The sequence below is a fragment of the Gavia stellata genome, chromosome 16 (genome assembly GCF_030936135.1).
Source record: "Gavia stellata isolate bGavSte3 chromosome 16, bGavSte3.hap2, whole genome shotgun sequence".
NCBI lineage: Eukaryota > Metazoa > Chordata > Aves > Gaviiformes > Gaviidae > Gavia > Gavia stellata.
The window spans coordinates 17,824,844-17,843,112 of record NC_082609.1 but is presented as its reverse complement, the minus strand read 5'-3'; the positions used below and the strand labels follow the sequence as shown (position 1 = coordinate 17,843,112).

The following is an 18,269-nucleotide window of genomic DNA, read 5'->3' as shown; positions in this document are numbered from 1 at the left end:
ACAAGCAAAACAAGACCTGTAAATTGCTGTGCCAGAAAAGAATGAGGAATTATATCCTGGGCAAGGGAAAATGTTATTTAAACTTAGTAATTGGCAATGTTACACTGATTTGTTAATCTAAACACAGACACCTGTAACTCATTGAAATTCACTAGTTTGGGGTTTCAATCCAAATATTTTTGAGTATTCCTATCGATATATTTTTTATTTCAGCTTGATTTAATATAAATAACAGCATAAAACTTTCATTACAGCAATCCATATGAACCCCAGACTAGTGGATGCCAAGGTAGCTAGAAATCACAGGGAATTAAAATAGCAATTTGCAAATTAGGAATGCAAGAATCTAGCTCCATGCCTCTATAGCCAAAGTAGAGAGCTCTTCTAAAACCCTTAAGGGCTTTTTACTTGTATTTGAAACACAAAGGATTAGATTTCTAAAGCTTCTTTCTGAATTTAATTGGGCAAGTATAACTTTTAAAGTAGTCCATCTGCCTGCAGCACAGCAGCTGTGATGGAAAGTGGAGAATGCTACTGCAATATTTGGATAAATTCTCAAAAAAAAGCTGTAAAAAGCCTCCAGTAATTAGTGGGTGATATGAGAATTCAGAACTTGGCACCGGAACTTTATTTGCAGAAACTGTTTGACTTGTTTATTGTGTATACTTGTTTCCAGTGAACAAGCAGTACAGTGATTTAAGTGACTTAATGCTAGCATATCATAAAGTAAAATTTGCTATTAATGTACATATATAATGTACATATTTGTTTCCTCAATATCTTACGTAACATTTCTCTCTGCAGTGACTGCACACTCATTTCTCTCTGCAGTGACTGCACACTCATTTTCTTCTAAAACTTAATAATAGAATAACATCACATTATTACATTGCCTAAATGTTACATGAGGCTACATAACAGTTTGCTATATTCTGTAACAAGATCTTTCCCACTGCACCCATCTCATCAATTCTTGTAAATTATATATAGTAAAGTTTGTGCAATGCTTAAATAAAAGGTACACTAAGATAATGGAAGCAGTAAGGCTAATGAAACAACCAGTGAATTAACAGGGAACAGGATTAATAGTAAATTAACACTATGCTGGGAATTGAGCCCCAGTCTTAAAAAAAGTCACTGTAATCCTAAAAGCAAGCTATGTTGGATTATTAGAAAACCCATAGAATATTTCCCATATTTTGCATAAAGTTCTCCTCTTATCCCTATTCTATTCTAGCAGCCAGTTTCAGATTTAGCGTAACTTATTAAAAATACAGGAAAGATATTTTACATACAGGTACATGTCATGAGTTTTGAAATTCAGGACTTAAAATCTGCTACTAGTCCAGCACTGTTCATTGCATATATGGAATTTTGGCTCAAACTATTCTGGAATTATTTGGGTAGGAGAATTCACATTTGTGAGGAAGTCTATCACACGGATTATTTGGGTAAGAAACAGCAAAACCATCCTTAACACTGTAGAAACCTGCAGTGAGAAGTCGTGGCTAAAATGCATAGTAGTTAAACGTACACAATTTGAATAAACTATATATGGCATACACTCACCTATACGTCCTATCTCAGGAAGCCATAACAAATCTAAATTTGTAACAGAAAGGTTGCCAACAAAATTCTATCTAAGTAACTTACATTTTGACATAAAAATATTGAAGCAACAAGGTGTGTCTTGGCCTAGGTGATTGCTAGTCATTTGTGAAGCTGTCTACTCACATGCATGAAGTGCAAGGCTTAGTTTTCACTTTTACTGCCTTTATATTTTCATACTGCAGCTCTCTACAATTACCTGCAAGGGGGTTGCAGAGAGGTGGGTGTTGGTCTCTGCTCCCAAGTGACAAGTGACAGGACAAGAGGAAATGGCCTCAAGTTGCGCCAGGGGAGGTTCAGGCTGGATATTAGGAAAAATGTCTTTCCTGAGAGAGTGGTGAAGCATTGGAACAGGCTGCCCAGGGAGGTGGTGGAGTCACCATCCCTGGAGGTGTTGAAGGAACGTGTGGACGTGGCCCTGCGGGACATGGTTTAGTGGGCATGGTGGGGTTGGGGTGATGGGTGGACTTGATGATCTTACAGGTCTTTTCCAACCCTAATGATTCTGTGATTCTAGTACATCACATGTTCATGAGCAATTCATTGCTACATGTCTTTCCCATACCCTGTTGTGCCGCCAGTCAACACATCATAGCACATGGGTTCGTATTCCAGGAAAGAGGAAACAATACACTGCACAACACCTCAATGAGTAAAACGTACCATTAAACAGCCTGGGCGTGACTGCTGAGCTTAAGGGGATGATCCATGGGTGTACTTGAGGACAAACTTACCAACAACCCATCCTGGTACTCAATGCAGGGGATGCATCCATAAACTGCATCTGGAGTGACAATTCATCAGCACTTCAAATTTCACTAATAATACTGTTTTTATAGAATAAATACAGAGAACTTGAAAGTGGTCAGAGCTCATTACACCTTAACGTATGAATAAAATGTCTCTGTGGCAAATATTCTCATAATTGAGATGCCAGCTGTGACAAATGGGTTGAAGCTTTATTTTTTGGGGTACAAAAAAGATTACTGGTTATATTACACTTGAAAAAGACTAAAATACTTGCAAGTAAATTTCTGGTAACAGCTGGCTCCATAATAAGATATCTTCTCTTACTTTCCTCCAGTCTTCCTAATGTAATACATGGTCAGTATGACTATATTATTGTCCTAACTGTTTTTCAGAAATGTAAGTTTTAGTGGTCGCTCAACATGTTTAATGTTTGTTTTTTCATTATGAACTCTGGACAGCCGTAACAAACCACAGCTTTACAGGCCAGTCTCCTGCATGCAAACTGAGTAGAACATTTTATACATATGTGCAGCCAACTTGAGTCTTGATTCCCAAATAATTGATACTGCATGGGAAAGAGATTTCATTTCCCCAGAAAAGGTTCCATTTGCATTAACTGCATTTTAAAATAAATTTATTTTTCCTTGACCAAGAGTTATACTCAAATCTGAACACTTTGAAATGAGCAACTCTAAAAAAATTTTAAAAATTTCTAAGTTTTGTTCAAAACTCAACTTGCCTCGAAATTAAGAACTCACATTTGTATTGTTCAGTTTTTTGATATTTCGTCCATAACAAGATTTAATAGCCATTTTCAAATCTGAAGATTTAAGATCTCTATTTGGGACCAGACTCAGGCCTGCACACGAGTACTGATCACAAAGAGAAAATTACTACTATGAATATTTTATATCCATTTTTGTTGTTTTGTATTTCATATGAAGAAAACTTTAGGCACTTATAATTATAAAATTGTAAAACATTTTTCAGTTTCTATATGAGTATCTCACTGCCAAAGTTACAAAACCACTGGAGATGAAAAGTTGTTAGGAAACAGCAGAAGAAAAGTACAGTGTTTTGGCCAGTTTGTTCATCTGCAACTGTTGTCTTTTTACTTTCAGGAAACATTTCCTGTTATTCTGCATTTGCTGGTTATTTGCTCTGGACCACTGTTCCGATGCCAAAGTATTTACAGAACTTCTCCAAATGAAACAGTCCCTTGGATATGACTGGCCTTGTATTTACATGAACTGAAGTAATAACTACACCTCAGTAATTTCTCTCCCTGAAACCCACTGGATGCTGTATTTTTCGCCTGGTCAGAAGTGGTTACATTTTGCTTAACTGTTTGGGAAGATTACTTGCACTTGCAACATTAAAAAGATGGCTGAAGAAGAAAAACTCTCTCTAAAGAAAGCAATTCAGTTTGGTATTAATGGATATATTCCTTCAGTAAAACTATGCATCAGAAATGAAAATGCCCCCAAAAGTTATTATACTTGTTTAGGCAACATGCAAATAAAACATATGTGACTGGTCGATTATAAAAAAAAAAGCTGGATCGCTAATGGAGACCTGACTGTCAAAAAAGAGCCATCAGGAAAGCCATAGACTCAACCTTACCTTTAAATGAGTTAACTGTAAGCATAACAGACTGTTGTGATTTTGTAATACGAAGATCATGTTTGCTTCAGAACACAAGGATTTCTGCACTCCCTAGCTACAAGAAATCTCTCCTTAAATTCAATATTTAATTTCTTTATCTTTGTGTTTGGTCTAATCAGCAACCAAATTTGAAGGAGCAACCTCAAAGAGAGCATGTCACTTAAAAGTATACATAATAACAACAAGAAGAATGAAAAGCTTAGCTTCTTCGGGAGTAAGGTATTCATTTGCATCTTAGGAACAATCTTAATATACAGTTCAAATGACAAATGATATGGGTCGCAAAGAAACACGTTACTTACAGGCTTTAAATTGTGATTCAATGGCCCAGCATAACATGAAAATGCGCCCAGTGCTATTGAAAAGGAATAGTCTGGATTCGGCTGATTTTATGAGACAGCCACACCACCGCAGGACCAAATCTCAGCAAGTTCGATTCAAGGATGATGGTGTGAACACAAAGACAGAATTGGATTCTAATCCTGCCCAAGATATAGCATTCACAACTGGAAAAAGAGAACTATTTAGGGATCACAATTTTTTGCTACATCGGTCTCCATCTTTTCCAAGGGCTCAGAAGGGGCTTCGGAATATTGCCATACAAACATCTCCTAGCCTCAGGAAACACTTCCCGGTTTTTAGAAAGAAAAAGCTGACAGTAAGCAAATCATTAACAGAAATGCCAACTGAGCCTGCAAATTCTACTCAAGTAAATGGCAATCTTTCTGAGCAAGACATTATGTCTTCAGATCTCTGTTACTTAAGAATAACTAATCATTTGGAAGACAGAATTAGGAATAGCGAGGTGGATGGTCAGTTAAGTCAAAGACCATCAAAAGCACAAAGCAATGGACCTATCCACTCTGATACTGAGAAATCGTCTGAGAAGACAACTGTTTCTACACAGGTGCCTGAATACATACATGTGAGTTTTCCACAAGACAGCAATGTTTCCATGGATGCACCAGACACAACCATGAATTTAAGTAATTCACTGCATTCTTCTACTGCCATAAATAGCAATGAAAATAATGAAAACAGCACGCCTTCATCTAATTCTGAAAAAGCATACCCTTGCCTAAGCAATTCTACTAACTGCAGTGAATGTACTCCTCATTCTGACTCCTGTGAAGCAGATAAAAGTGATTCTGAGTCACTTGTAGCCAGCAAAGATGCAAGCAGTAAGGAAACTACTCCATTATCACCTCCATCAAATCACAGTTCATCTCCTTGTTTCCTCAGAGACTATCAACAGGCAGGAGAGCACAAAACAGATTCCAGCTGTGTGACATTAACAAATGATGATCACACAATAATGTCATTGACCAGCAGTAATGCATCAAAATCTATTCTGTCATGTAATACTGAAATCGAGACAAATTCTACCCAGTCAGATGTTTACCAGGGTAACAGCTGTTTAGAAGGATTTCACAAAAAGTCTTATCTGCCAAAGAATGAAATAAAACCACAAAGCAACAAAGAGATTAGTGAAATAAATCAAATTCATTTGGCACATGGAGAACTCCGTGCCCTACAAGGCAGGCTGCAGTCTGTAGAGGAATCCTTGCAGTCAAACCAGGAGAAGATTAAAGTCCTTTTGAATGTAATCCAAGACCTGGAAAAATCCAGAGCCCTCAGTGAAGGGTATGGTGCATTTTAATATTAGTAATTCATCAGAAGTGTAAAGAAGATGTTAGCATTCTTTTAACCTTCATTAGTGAAAAAATCCTTCCTGCAATATTTAAAGATGAGTTTGCAAAAACGGTATCTTTTTCTGGTATTTGGGCCTCGGCAGAGAAGCAAGTCTGCCTTCAGTTTGGCTTTAGCTGACACTGCCTTTACTAAACCCAGCGCAAGACATCGTTTATTAACTCCCTTTTTTATTTAGATCTACAGTGTCAGATACAAAGCCACTGACACATGAGAGTAGGCAGTCTCCGTCTAGCTAAAAATCAGTGTGCAGTAGAACAACAAAACCCAACAGTTTAATGTACTAATGTAGTATAATACAAGCCTACGGCAAGCCAACTATCTCTTACTAGCAAGGTCAGATACACATTTAGTGCCAAAGCAGTCCTATTGCTGAAACAGTTTATATCAGCAGAAACATGCTTCTGTTCAATAAATTATTACTGCCTTCATAAGCAAGCAAAAGTATTAGCGACTAAAGCGTAGCATCTGCAGACATTTGGGGACCTCGTTGCTAGTTACATTTCATGATACTACAAACAACATAGCTCCTTAAAGGGAAGGCTTAAGAATAGGAAAAGGCACAACACCAGGTAAACTTCAAGAGCTTCAATATGTCAGGAAGATTTCACAGGAGGCAGAAGTAGGTGCTTAAAAGGGATTAAAAACTATGAACATATAGCATGTGAAGATCGTTAGCAAGAACTGACTTCAGAATCTCAGATTTTAGAATGGCTTTCTGCACTATCATAAGAATGCATGACCTGGATTTATTTTTAGTATGCTCTCATAGTGACTATTAGCCAAGGCTGCAAGCATTATTTATGTAACTTATTTATGCAGCTTATTTATGCATTATAAATAATAATAATACTATAAATGCAACTATTGTCTAAAGATTGGACACCTTTGTAGGACAAGGTTAAAATAGAATTTCAAATATTTCTATGCTCAAAACAGGTTTTAGAATAGCCTAATAATGCTTTCCAAACCATTAACAGCAGCTCCTACTTACAGTAAATGCATCTAGGATACATTTTAAAGTTCTGTTTTATGGTAATGTAGTACATCGATCAAATACTTTTTGTCTTAGAAAAACCCACAAATAAATCTCCGAAATATCAAGAGAATAAAGGTTCCATTTTACTTTATTTTTTTAAAGATAAAACAGCATGAAGTCTACGTTATCATACATTTACTTTTATACTTAGCCCAGCTAGCTTAGGCATCTAGGATAATCATTTATGCGCAGCTGGTCTGTGCGTAAAACTGCATCCTTATTTTTAAAATCAGATCATGTTTATCAATAGTATTTACTGACTGCAGTTAAGGAATAAATCTGATAATCTTCCACATTTCCACAAACTCTGCAAACAGCACTAAAAGAAGGCTGCATTGAGATTTTTGTGCAGGTTCAATGGCACAGAAATGGCACAGAACATGCCACTGAGTTGCTCAAACATGCCACTGAGTTGCTCAAACATGCCACTGAGTTGCTCACATGACTCAGCACCAGGTCTTTGCACTTGTTCCCATGTGGACAGAAAAGGTTTGTGTGGCTGTGCAAAAACTGTCAGGATATACCTAACTGAATTTTATATGCCCCAATTTTCTTACAACTTCTGAAGAAAAATAAATCTATTTTGAAGAATTCTTTACCAAAGTATTTTATCTGGGAATTGAACTTACCTTTTTGTATTTCTGATAAGTAATTCTCCAACTCACACTCCAAATATGAATTTACACTCATTAAAAAACTTAAAAAAATATAAATCAAGTTAACATGTAATTTTACTCTGTACAGCTTATCTTTTTTATCTGGAGACATTAACCAGTAATGTCCATCTGGCTGTTAGCATGAAAATACTTCTGTTAGTTTCCACTGTGCCTGCATAAATTTTTATTCCATGTAACATTTTTCCTATATAATTCAGCTCCAACTATGGTCTCTCAGAGGATTGTTCTTAGTTATTTTTCTCTATCCGAAAAGCCCGTATGATTTCCTGGCACTCACTTTGTAATAGCCTAGGCACAACAGACAAAATCCACTTAGCCATACTGATACAAAAATGCAAAAACATTTATAAAACACTGAAACCCAAAAGTTCGATTTAGAAGCAGGATCCAAGGGGGGGGGGGGGTGGAGAATCCAAGTATGTGTCAAGCTTAAGCAATCACTTGTCTATACCACATTTCATACAACTACCACCCAACTATGGTTCTTTAAGAAATTACAGAAAAAAATACCCACTCCTTCTCCCCTGCATGTAGTTATGTATGACAGAGTGGACAAGTTTCAATTATGTTTGCAAATCTGACCCATTACAAAGAGTAACTTGCAGTGAAGCACAGTGGAGGTAGCACAATGATGCATGTGAAGAACCTCCATTTTAATTCCAAATGCAATTAAAAAATTATTTTGGTACCAACTGAACCCCCCTAATTCAAATAAAACTTGTTAAATATAAGTGTTGTGTTTCCTTCAGATGTAATGAGCCACCAACCTCAAACTGTTTCTAATGCAGATCTCTCTCTCATAAAAATAATTCAACTCCAGCTGGCGTTAAGTATGAAAGTAATTTTTCTTGTTTTCTCAGCACTCCAAATTTGGATACTATCAGCAGTAAAAATCTGACTTGTTTATACTCAAGTGAGGAAACATGAAAAGGGGAAAGAATGGAAAGCATAAGGGTAGAGATCAGATTGATTCACCAAAAGCATGGATATTCAAATACCTTTAAGTGGGTTTCTAAGAGGCAATCACGTGTTTAAGTGTTCTCATAACAAGCATACATGCAAGAACCAACAACCAGAATCTTAACAGCACGAGGTGGGAAAGTTGCAAAATAAAAACATAAATCAACATAGGTTTTGGGTTTTTCAAAGCAACTTTCTAATTTAGAATTTGACACTAGAATTTTTAGTACGGATAATAGAAGTGGTGAACAGAATTACTTTTATTCATGCAAGACTCAGAGAGCTATTAATGTATCTATAAATACACATTACACGAACTACTGTCTATTACAGGCGCAACTTCTATCACACTGGTCAAGACCTCAACAACTGCAGCACCTGTCAGAACACCGCATGTATCATTTACAGGTACTTCACTCCTTCACACCATTTTTGAATTGTCTATATATCTCTCACAAATGTACAACACAATGTTTTGCTCACAGCTATAAAAGGTCTCAATTATTATTAATCCAGTTTTTAACAAAAGAGCAAGTGGTATGTGTGAGGTGGTTTGTTTGTTTTCCCAAGGAGAAAAGAGGTACTGTACTTCTGAGAATTCGGATAGAAATTTCCCACTAATATTTCACAGCATTATTATTACTAGCATGCTTTGAAAACCTTCGATGATGTTTCTGATGATGAAATTCCCTTTTTGTGTTACATTTTTAAAACTAGGATTTCTGTAACAAATTTAGATCTTGGAAAAGATAAACAATTCTCCAAATGCCAGTAAGCTATAGCTACAGTTCATGTTTATATGCAAAACAAAAACAAAACTCCCACACTTCTCACTTCAGTAAATGTTTGTTTGTCATTATTTTGAGAAAGTGCAATTTGAGTGTAAATTACTCCAAATTTAAACTGCAGTTTATGTTAAACTCTTACAATCAAAAAACTTTGTAGTACCGTGTTCCAGAGCTGTACATGTTCCAAATGCTATGTCTACACAAACACCCTGTAAGAGTCTTCAGCTTGCCAGCCATTAACCAAAAAGCTAGCAGGTACAAAGTCTTGGTTATACTGCACAGGTAGCTTATCCACTCACCAAGGGATTTGCTAGGGCTTCCACCAATTTGTAAACACATTATGCAATCTTTGCAACCTCAGTTACGAGGCAGAAAACACACATCTTCAGTTATTTGATTCTATAAGAGCCATTGGGCTCTTCACAGAATATTAAGTAATATATAGCACAAATGCAGCATAATCACAGCTGGAGCTCACACTTTGCCATTTTAGATCCTGTCCAGTACCGCCATACACTGCAGACTTAAGAGAATGAAGAGGAAGATGAATGCATGATCAAAATTATGGATTTCTATATACATACAAATGCTCACAATTAATAGTGTTTAAAGGTATGCATATCTACTAATTTTACAGATTTCTTCTACTCAGTGCCCAAATCAGGTTCAGGGCCTTAATGTGACATCCCAGTATCCCTCTGATGATGCCTTTTTCCTGCCAAAGAGCTTGCATTATGGAAAATAAAACCAGCTCCTTTCTACTCTTCCCTCCACTGCCTAAAACCTCCACAGCTGATACAACTCCCACCCTCCTGCCCAGAAAAGATGGTTGAAATAAAGAAAAACCATACAGCACTGCATCTTTTTAATTTGGATGCTTTTTTTTTTTCATTTGTTTGGTTTTGTTTAACTGTACTGGTTGCATAAGATTACTTAATCACTGTTCACATCAGTTCTTTTGAACCTTACATTTTTTTCTGTGCAAATACCTGCTCTTATCTGATTAACATCGTGGCTCTCATTTGACATCAATAATAATTATGGGTTTCAATGGAGAAAATGAGTTACACTCTACTTTCCTGTTAACTAATACTACTTATCTCAGAGACTTACATATTTGCTTATTTTCATATATTTTTGGTCCCAGCAGGTGTCCTAGTGGGAAACATTCACATTTAACAAAGTTAAGCATATGAGAGTTTTGAATTCATGCCAAGCATATGACTGAGTCAGATGACAGTATCAAAATCTGACCATTGAATAAAATGCATTGAAAGGTCATCCTGGTAATTTTTCATTTTGTCTCCCTTGATTTTTGTCCCATTGTTTTGGGCACAATGCTGGAGTTCTTAACTCATAAAGAAAAAGGTTTCCCTCAGAAAAGATTAAGAGATGAACTTATTTTCAAAGCAGCAACCTATATACCCTTGTGTTTTAACCAATTGAATAATATTGAATAACGCCAAATTATTCTAATGAGGTAAGCATCCTTTCCGCATGTTTTTTAAAGAGGGGATTTCTCACTCACTAGCTTAAATCTCTTCATTTTTCCATAGTGTAGAATATGACTTCAGACAACAAGAAGGAAGATTTAATCAGATTTTGAAAACGCTGGATCATGCAGAACAAAATCCAGCTTCAGCTTCACCTCAGAAGCTACCACCTGATCATCCAGCTCCAGAGAAAAAGGAGTTAAGAAGAAAACCAAAAAAGGTGAAAAGAAAATGCTTCTGGTGGATTTGACTTCCTTATGGATCTTTTTACATTTCAAAAGACACTGCAACAGAAAGAGTTTTGAGAGCACACACCTGAAAGTGTGCTATTACGAAATCACAAAGCTAAAGAATGTTTAATTAGAGTATCTGAAAAATCAAAAGAATTGAATTTACTTAATTCATCTCACTGAATAAAGGCGCATGAAGATACTATTTTCAAAAAGAAATTGTTTCTTTCAAAAGGAAGCTTTCTCATTTTTTCCAAGGACACTTTCATATGCTTTGTAAAGACTTTTTTTTCAACTTTCCAAAAGCAACAAGGTCTAAATCTCTACTTTAAAAAACAATGGTAGACAAAGCTAAGGGTATCAGATAGTCTTCTCTTCCTATTTATTAAGCAACATGGACTAAAAGGAAAGAACTTAATTGATCTTTAAACAAATGGCATAATCAAGAACAAATTCAGGGACATCTACATTGGTCAAACAAAGCTCTCTGCAAAGGAGACAATTACAATTATTTCATATCCCCACTGAAGTATTTTCGTTGCTGTCATCTAATACTTAACAACAAAAAAATAATTTCAAGCTAAGTTTTACTCTGTCCTTTTATTGGTTCGGTTTAAAAATCAACCATTTAGAAGTTTCATCCATTTAATAGACTTCTCTGAAAAGAATCATAGATTCATAACACAAGAGAATATCTCAGTAATTCTAATCTTAACCCCGTACTCAAGCAAGGTCCAATTAGGTGAATTTGAGTTTTGAATACCTCCAGAGACAAGAATCCATAACCCCTTGGGGCAACCTGTTACAAATTTTTTTCCTAAATTCTAATCTTCATTTCCTATGTTCTAACTTGTATCCATTACATCTTGCCTTGTCTAAATACACCTTCAGGAAGAATTAGACAGCTAATAAGACCTCTCTCCTAAGACTTCACTTCTTAAAAACTGAACAAATCCAATTTTCACTGCCTCTCTTCACATGCTACGTGCTGCAGCCCACAGTCATCTTGGTGGTCTCCCTCCAGTAAGTTTATGTCTTTCATCTACCTGGAAGCCTAAAACTGGACACAACGCCTCAGATGGCATCACGCAATTGCTGAATAGAGGGGAATAACCACTTTGGCTACTGTCTTGCTAAACCACTTGCCCATTTTGTCCATTCAAGACCTGTATCACTATGCCAAAACATCCCAAGATGTGTTTTTTTGGCTTTAAGATGTAAGTAAGTTGATATATGATACAAAATTGATCATAAAAAATAATATTTAATGAACTTAACTGTATTATATCAAAAATATATACGCTGAAAAGATTCTATCAGATGTCAATGCAGCTATTTCTTTCCTTCAAAAATAGTCAAGTTACCAGCTAGCACAGGGTATGCCAATGTAACCTAATTTAGGATTGATGATACTGTTATTTTCCTCATGAAAACATGGTCACCTTTCATATGGGGGGCAGAGGGGAAAAGGTTTTCCAAAGCAAGTTTAAAGGGCACACTGTAAAGCCCCAAATAATGTATTTTATGTTTAGTGGAATGTACTACAGACATTTTCTTAGAAGTGACTCTGGTTAATTAGTTCAAATGGTGCCAGGGTATTCAATAAATTAACCCCTAGATCCTATTTTTCTAAATCATATTGTATTAATCGTGCAATGTTAGTTAAAAATGTCTGTACACTTTTTGTACACTTCTGTGTTCCTTGAATTCTTAGGGTTAATTACACATTTGAAAACACATTAAAAACAATTTTGCACAGAAGAACTTTGTCTGGAATAACTAAGTTTTTTGATAAAAGTAGTCTTCATTTAGAAGAGGGTATGCTATGTGACATGGTTTAATTTATCAATATTCTAAAGGACTGACAGTTTTAAACATTTCCATGTTAAGTTCAGTCAGTAGGGAAATGACAGCCACAAAATTATCATTATTTTAGAGGCTTTTCAGGAGAAAAGCCTTATACAAATTTTTATGAGCAAAAAGGATGCATTCAGTGAGACAGAAAAGCTCTTCAGTAATAATTTGTGGGTATAACAAAGGTAAGAATTAAATTATTACATCAGAACATGTCATTATATTACACTCAAATACATGTGTGCTTATGCTGGTATGCCAACAGCATTCCTATTTTGCATTAGTCTCTATAATTAATATAATGAAGGATTTATTAGTGTGTAAATGTTTCTTGTGTATTAAAATAACATTTTAAGATTAATATCCTCTGTGATAAAGGTATAATAATAAGCAATACCAACAGGTGTAACACTAGCAAAACCAGTAAGTTTTCTTCTGTAGAGAACTGATTTTCAATAAGTTGTTATTATATGAAAGCAATCTTTTTGTCTGTCTTTCTGTTTGTAAGCACAAAAAAGCTCATTTTGAGCTGTCTGGTTTTGGTTTTGCGCACATAATGAACACGATGCCTTCAATATATTTTCAAAGGATCCAGATTATTCAATTTAAACAAATCACAGTATTCTGGTTCACCACACAGCACCAATCAATTCCTGGGGTCAGTAAAACTATGCAAGTACATAAATACTCTATTTAGTTTAAGAAAGTCCAACCAAAGACAGTTGTAAATAAGGCTCTGAGTCTTTCTTATTACCTGAACAAACATCAATGCTTCTGAAAAACTGAACTGTACTGATTTAAATGGTTACAGGTTTTATATTTTAATGTCTGATCTCAATGGAATTCAGAACTGTAGACAATTTTTAATCCTTAATTTCCCAGTCAAAATTAGCCTTTGTTTTTCATATTCCTCAGCTGATTGTTTTTCAATTCTCTCTCAATCAGTAAAGTATGGGTTATCCATATATGTCTATGAAATGCTCTTTTTAACCTATGCACACACAGCAGTAGGGAAACACTTAAGATACATAGGCCAGCTGACCCTCAGCTGCAATTTAGGAACATTCACTTGTCTTTCAGCCTACCGTCTGTTCAGCGTTTTCAAATTAACCCCCTTCAAGATGTGTGTTTTCCTTAAAAGAAAACATTAAATTACAGCGCTGTTAAAGCACTGTCCTTCAGAAAGGTTGCTCCTAGAGTTCTCTACTTCAGGACTTCAGTCCAACAACGGAGATTTTTTTTGAGTCAGCAGTAGTAGCAACAGCAAGCCAAGTTCTAAAATATGTATTTAAGATGCAAACAAAAGGCTTATCTGAAACACAGACAGAACTCCCTCATTCTTCTTGCAGAGACTCTGACCACCATGAACAACACACACGCAATAGTATAACTGAAAATAAAAGTATGCTAGAAGTAAGTTATTCCTGCAAAAGAATAAGCACCATAGTTTCACAATAAAACCACACCTACTAAATGCAAGAAGTAGTTATACCCAATCTTCTCCACAGTATGTCACACACACACATACCAGGCTTTCTACATAAAATTTTAAAGACAACATTGGAGCAAAAGGCTAATTGTTACATTAAAAGGTAACAGTGGGAAAGTGTCAGTCATGGTATGCATCAGCCACAGCAAGAGGGTAAGACTGCTTAGTTGCTGTATGTTTTATTTAGACTTAACATAGAAATTTGTATATCCTAGAAACACAAAATACCTAAGATTTAATAGCTTTGTAATACATAATTCGAGAATCTAAGCTACGTGAAAATGTAATATGTAAGCATTACTTTTTAGTTTATTGTTTATTATTTTAAAAATATTTTTGTAATTAATTGTTAATTCGTATAGGAAATAAAAGAATTACCAGATACACACTATGCAATTTATGATGTCAAGATTGGAAAAGCAATAGAAATTGGTAGATTGTTAGAAGGTAATAGTACTGGCTATAAAAATTTCTCCGATTTAGAAAATTATGGTGTAATGCCTAAAACCAGCTCGCAGAGTAGGACATAAATGTTAGAAATACATACAAACACACTCTTAAATAAAATTTAAAAAAACCAAACCACAAAAGACCACAAACGACCACAAACCAACAACAAAAAAAAAAAAACCAAACCACAGCTACTTGACAGCACTTGCATACAAAATATTTTAGGCTTCTCTGAAAAACATCTTGAAATGACAACTACAATATGCTATTTATAAAACATTGCACAGACCATGGCATATTCCAAAATTACTGTATTCAAAATTGATGTTTTATGGAGTCAACCTAACTTTCTTTAAAAATTCAGAATGTATGAATAAAATACTGATTTCTCTCTGACATGTAACAGCAGTTCATGTGGGGCTTTTTATAGTTTTGTGCACTATAGCTCTCTAGAAAAAGCCACAAGACTTAGTAATTATGCTAGCTTAGATACAAAACATCTTCCTAATGAAATGTATTATCTAATGTATGTTTTGTAAATTTCTAGGTTCTTTAAATGTGATGTTATCTTTTGCAATAAAATGTGATATTTTTCTTAGATTTCAGGAGTCAATTAATAACAAACAACTTCTAGATTACAAAGGAAGTGAACAACTGTTCATTGGGAAAGGAAAAAGAACGGGAAATGAATAAATAGGTCTTTCATGGAATCATTCTGCAGCTTTTCTAGCTAGAGAAAGGATTTCAATTTGAATAGTGAATAAAAAAAGCAGTAGCTTTTAATTAGACCATGTATATATTTGAATATATCATATTCTGCAACCACGGCAGCTCTGCAAAATGGTTTCTCTGGTCATTATTTCCCAAAGGGTATTTTTTTTTGGTTAACCGAGCACACTGTTTTCTTTTCAGCAAAGTCTTTACTTGTACAGTATCTTATATAAATATTGTCGAAAAACTTTCTGTGTAGTATAACTGCACTCTTTTCGTTATGCTAAACTGTTACTGTGAACAAAATCAAGTTTGGGAGTACCAAGGAAAGGTTTAAAATGTATATGGTGGATTTATGATATTGTTGTTTACCTATCCAAGCCAATACCGAAAACAAGTACTTCTGTATTCTACATGCTTCTAAAGTTTTACTTCTATAATTACTGTAGTAGGACTTCACTGCATCACGATGCCCTTTTAACTAAAAGTCTAAATTTCATGAAGTATTCAAGATAAAGCTTGAATAGCCAATTTCACAAAATAAACTTATCTCTCTTTATTACAAGTTTAGAAGTATTTTAACTACAAACAGTCAAGGCTTATTTTTTTTTTTTAATAGTGAAAATAACCAAGCAGCTGCTAAAGCCTTCAACTGCAAAAACATCACAATGAAGGCAAGAGTGGCATTTAAGCAAGTTTTCTCTGCAGTAGTTTCAGAGAGCCAGATTACTTTTCCATCACCAACACCCTCTCCTGAACATATTCTGTCCTTCTTAGCCTGACTCTTTCCAGTAATTACATGAACAAAGCTCACAGCATGCTGTTACCAGCTGAGCACAAGGCAGCACCTTCCCTTAGATTCAACTCGCATTGTAGCAAGAAAAGATAAAGGCCAACAAGCTAAAAAATTGTGAAAACGACTCCTGAAAATAAAAATTAACCTTTTTATCTCTGCCGGAAAGCAAAAAACCTCAGGTAAATAAAATCCAGAATTCTATCAGGCACAAGTCATTTAAATTTGCAAGGAATTACAGGTCTTGTAAATTGTAACCATTGTTTCTATTAGTATAACATAGTATTAGCATAGTTTATCACACCATTTTCAAATTCTAGAAAATTACACAGCCGAAGATAATAAAAATACTTGCAATATTCAGAAACATAGTAACAGATTTAAGAATCTAAAGAGTAACCCTCTGTTCTCCCAGAAGTAAGTAACAGATACAGTCCAATTTGAAATGTCCCTCATACCCACACAGCATCAGCTACATCGTCTGACTGCAGCTATTCCCTATGTCCCACCCACACTTGCAGAGTTCACCATACTTTTAGCAACTTTAGCTCACCTAAGCATTCTGCAGAAGGCTGTATTTCCTGACTATCTGCTTCCTTTTTAAAAGATTAAGCATTCAGGCTTTCAACAAGTTTGGGTCTCTCAAGAAGTTTTAAAGCAAATCTGCAAATGAACTGAGTGAACTAAAGGTAGTACACAGGGCATGAAACGAGCTTATTTTGCCAGTTCTTTCTGAATGCAAAAGACTATTTTGTTCATTACAAGCAATTTCTTTACATGTCACATGTAAAAGACTACTCTGTTGAGAGATCTTGCCTCAGTTCTAGAAAACTTTATGATTTACTGGAATTCTGCTTTAAAAAAAAACCCTAAAATGTCCAATATACACATATGCATAGGTGCTTACGAGGATTATTAGCATTCAGACATCTGCATTTCAAAATTTACACTAGATTTTATCTTTTTAGGTAAAAAGAGCTGAACAAATTACAGTATATGAGAGGAAAAAAAAAAAACAAAAATAAAAACAATAAGATTTTCCAAGCCATTTCAATTGACTGTAACCAGCTTGTTTTCTAATGATTTCTTAATGTTTCCTAATGATAAGGACCTTTTTTGCAGGATTACTAGAGTTTCATTTTGCTTCTTCATTTACTGTTTATGGTATCCAGAAATAATCCTTAATAGCTTTATTACATCATTCAAGATATTCATATGATTCTTTCTTTCCAAGTACAGAAAACATTTTCAAACAGTGTAGGAAACTGAAAGGTTCACTGGGTCTTCATTCAAAACCTCCTCCTATTATGAGGGTGTACATGCCAGAAAGTTACACACAAAGAACAGACTGGAGTTCTGATAAACAGTTAATGATATGGTTTCTGAAACTTGCAGATCTACCACCAGGGAGTTTGAAGCAACTGTTGGCAAATATCTCCTCTGAAGAACTCAATTATTAGGAGACTAATCATTAGGAGACACACGTGCTCTGACTGGCAATGATCTAAAACTGTTATTTTCGTTTTCCAACAGAAACGAACAAGGAAACAAACCACATTTTTAGAAGACATGCAATGTACCTCTTACGGCCAAAACAATCAGATTTTGCAGAATAATGTAAATCTCTAAAGACTAAACAATTAATATACATCTTCTCTTAAACGCACAGTCTGAAGGGCAAGTTCACAACTGGCTTGCATTCTCACAAATAGTCTAAATCAAGAGAAGTACTCATGAGCTATGTACTTAAATCTGAATATATTGCAGAATTTGTCCTTGACTGTAACTCTCAAACTGTGGAATGTCCACAAAAATCTCAGGTGAGTGCTCTGTGCCAGCGCATCCCCAGATATTTTCCCTGTGCACATAGGGCACCATCTTCCCCCTCCAGAAGCAGAGCCAGGAATGGCAGCTGTTCCATAGCAACTCTAACTCTCCACAAAGTAAAGCATGGGGGAAATTTGGGAGAAACAGAGCATCCACCATATTACTTATATAAGCTATTCAGAATAGGGTTTGGTTTTTTTTTAGTTTTACTCAGATGCTTCCACT

The 18,269-nt window shown here is 35.3% G+C and overlaps 2 protein-coding genes across 2 annotated transcripts in view; one reads left to right on the top strand and one right to left on the bottom strand.

The window, feature by feature from the left end:
• DOCK2 (dedicator of cytokinesis 2) overlaps window positions 1-18,269 on the bottom strand; it is a 205,649-nt gene that overhangs the window by 108,884 nt on the left and 78,496 nt on the right. The window lies entirely within an intron of this gene.
• INSYN2B (inhibitory synaptic factor family member 2B) lies at window positions 4,331-10,940 on the top strand. Its single transcript, XM_009818116.2, has 3 exons — window positions 4,331-5,667; window positions 8,743-8,817; window positions 10,754-10,940. Exons 1-3 carry the CDS (start codon window positions 4,346-4,348, stop codon window positions 10,938-10,940), a joined length of 1,584 nt encoding a protein of 527 aa, XP_009816418.1. The 5' UTR covers window positions 4,331-4,345.

What these genes read in the sequence shown, in the direction of transcription:
- INSYN2B (XM_009818116.2), top strand. Translation starts at nt 4,346, where the DNA reads ATGGCCCAGCATAACATGAAAATGCGCCCAGTGCTATTGAAAAGGAAT. An exon ending in TCCAGAGCCCTCAGTGAAGG is followed by an intron (nt 5,668 to 8,742) that starts GTATGGTGCATT and finishes TGTCTATTACAG; the next exon opens with GCGCAACTTCTATCACACTG. An exon ending in ACCGCATGTATCATTTACAG is followed by an intron (nt 8,818 to 10,753) that starts GTACTTCACTCC and finishes ATTTTTCCATAG; the next exon opens with TGTAGAATATGACTTCAGAC.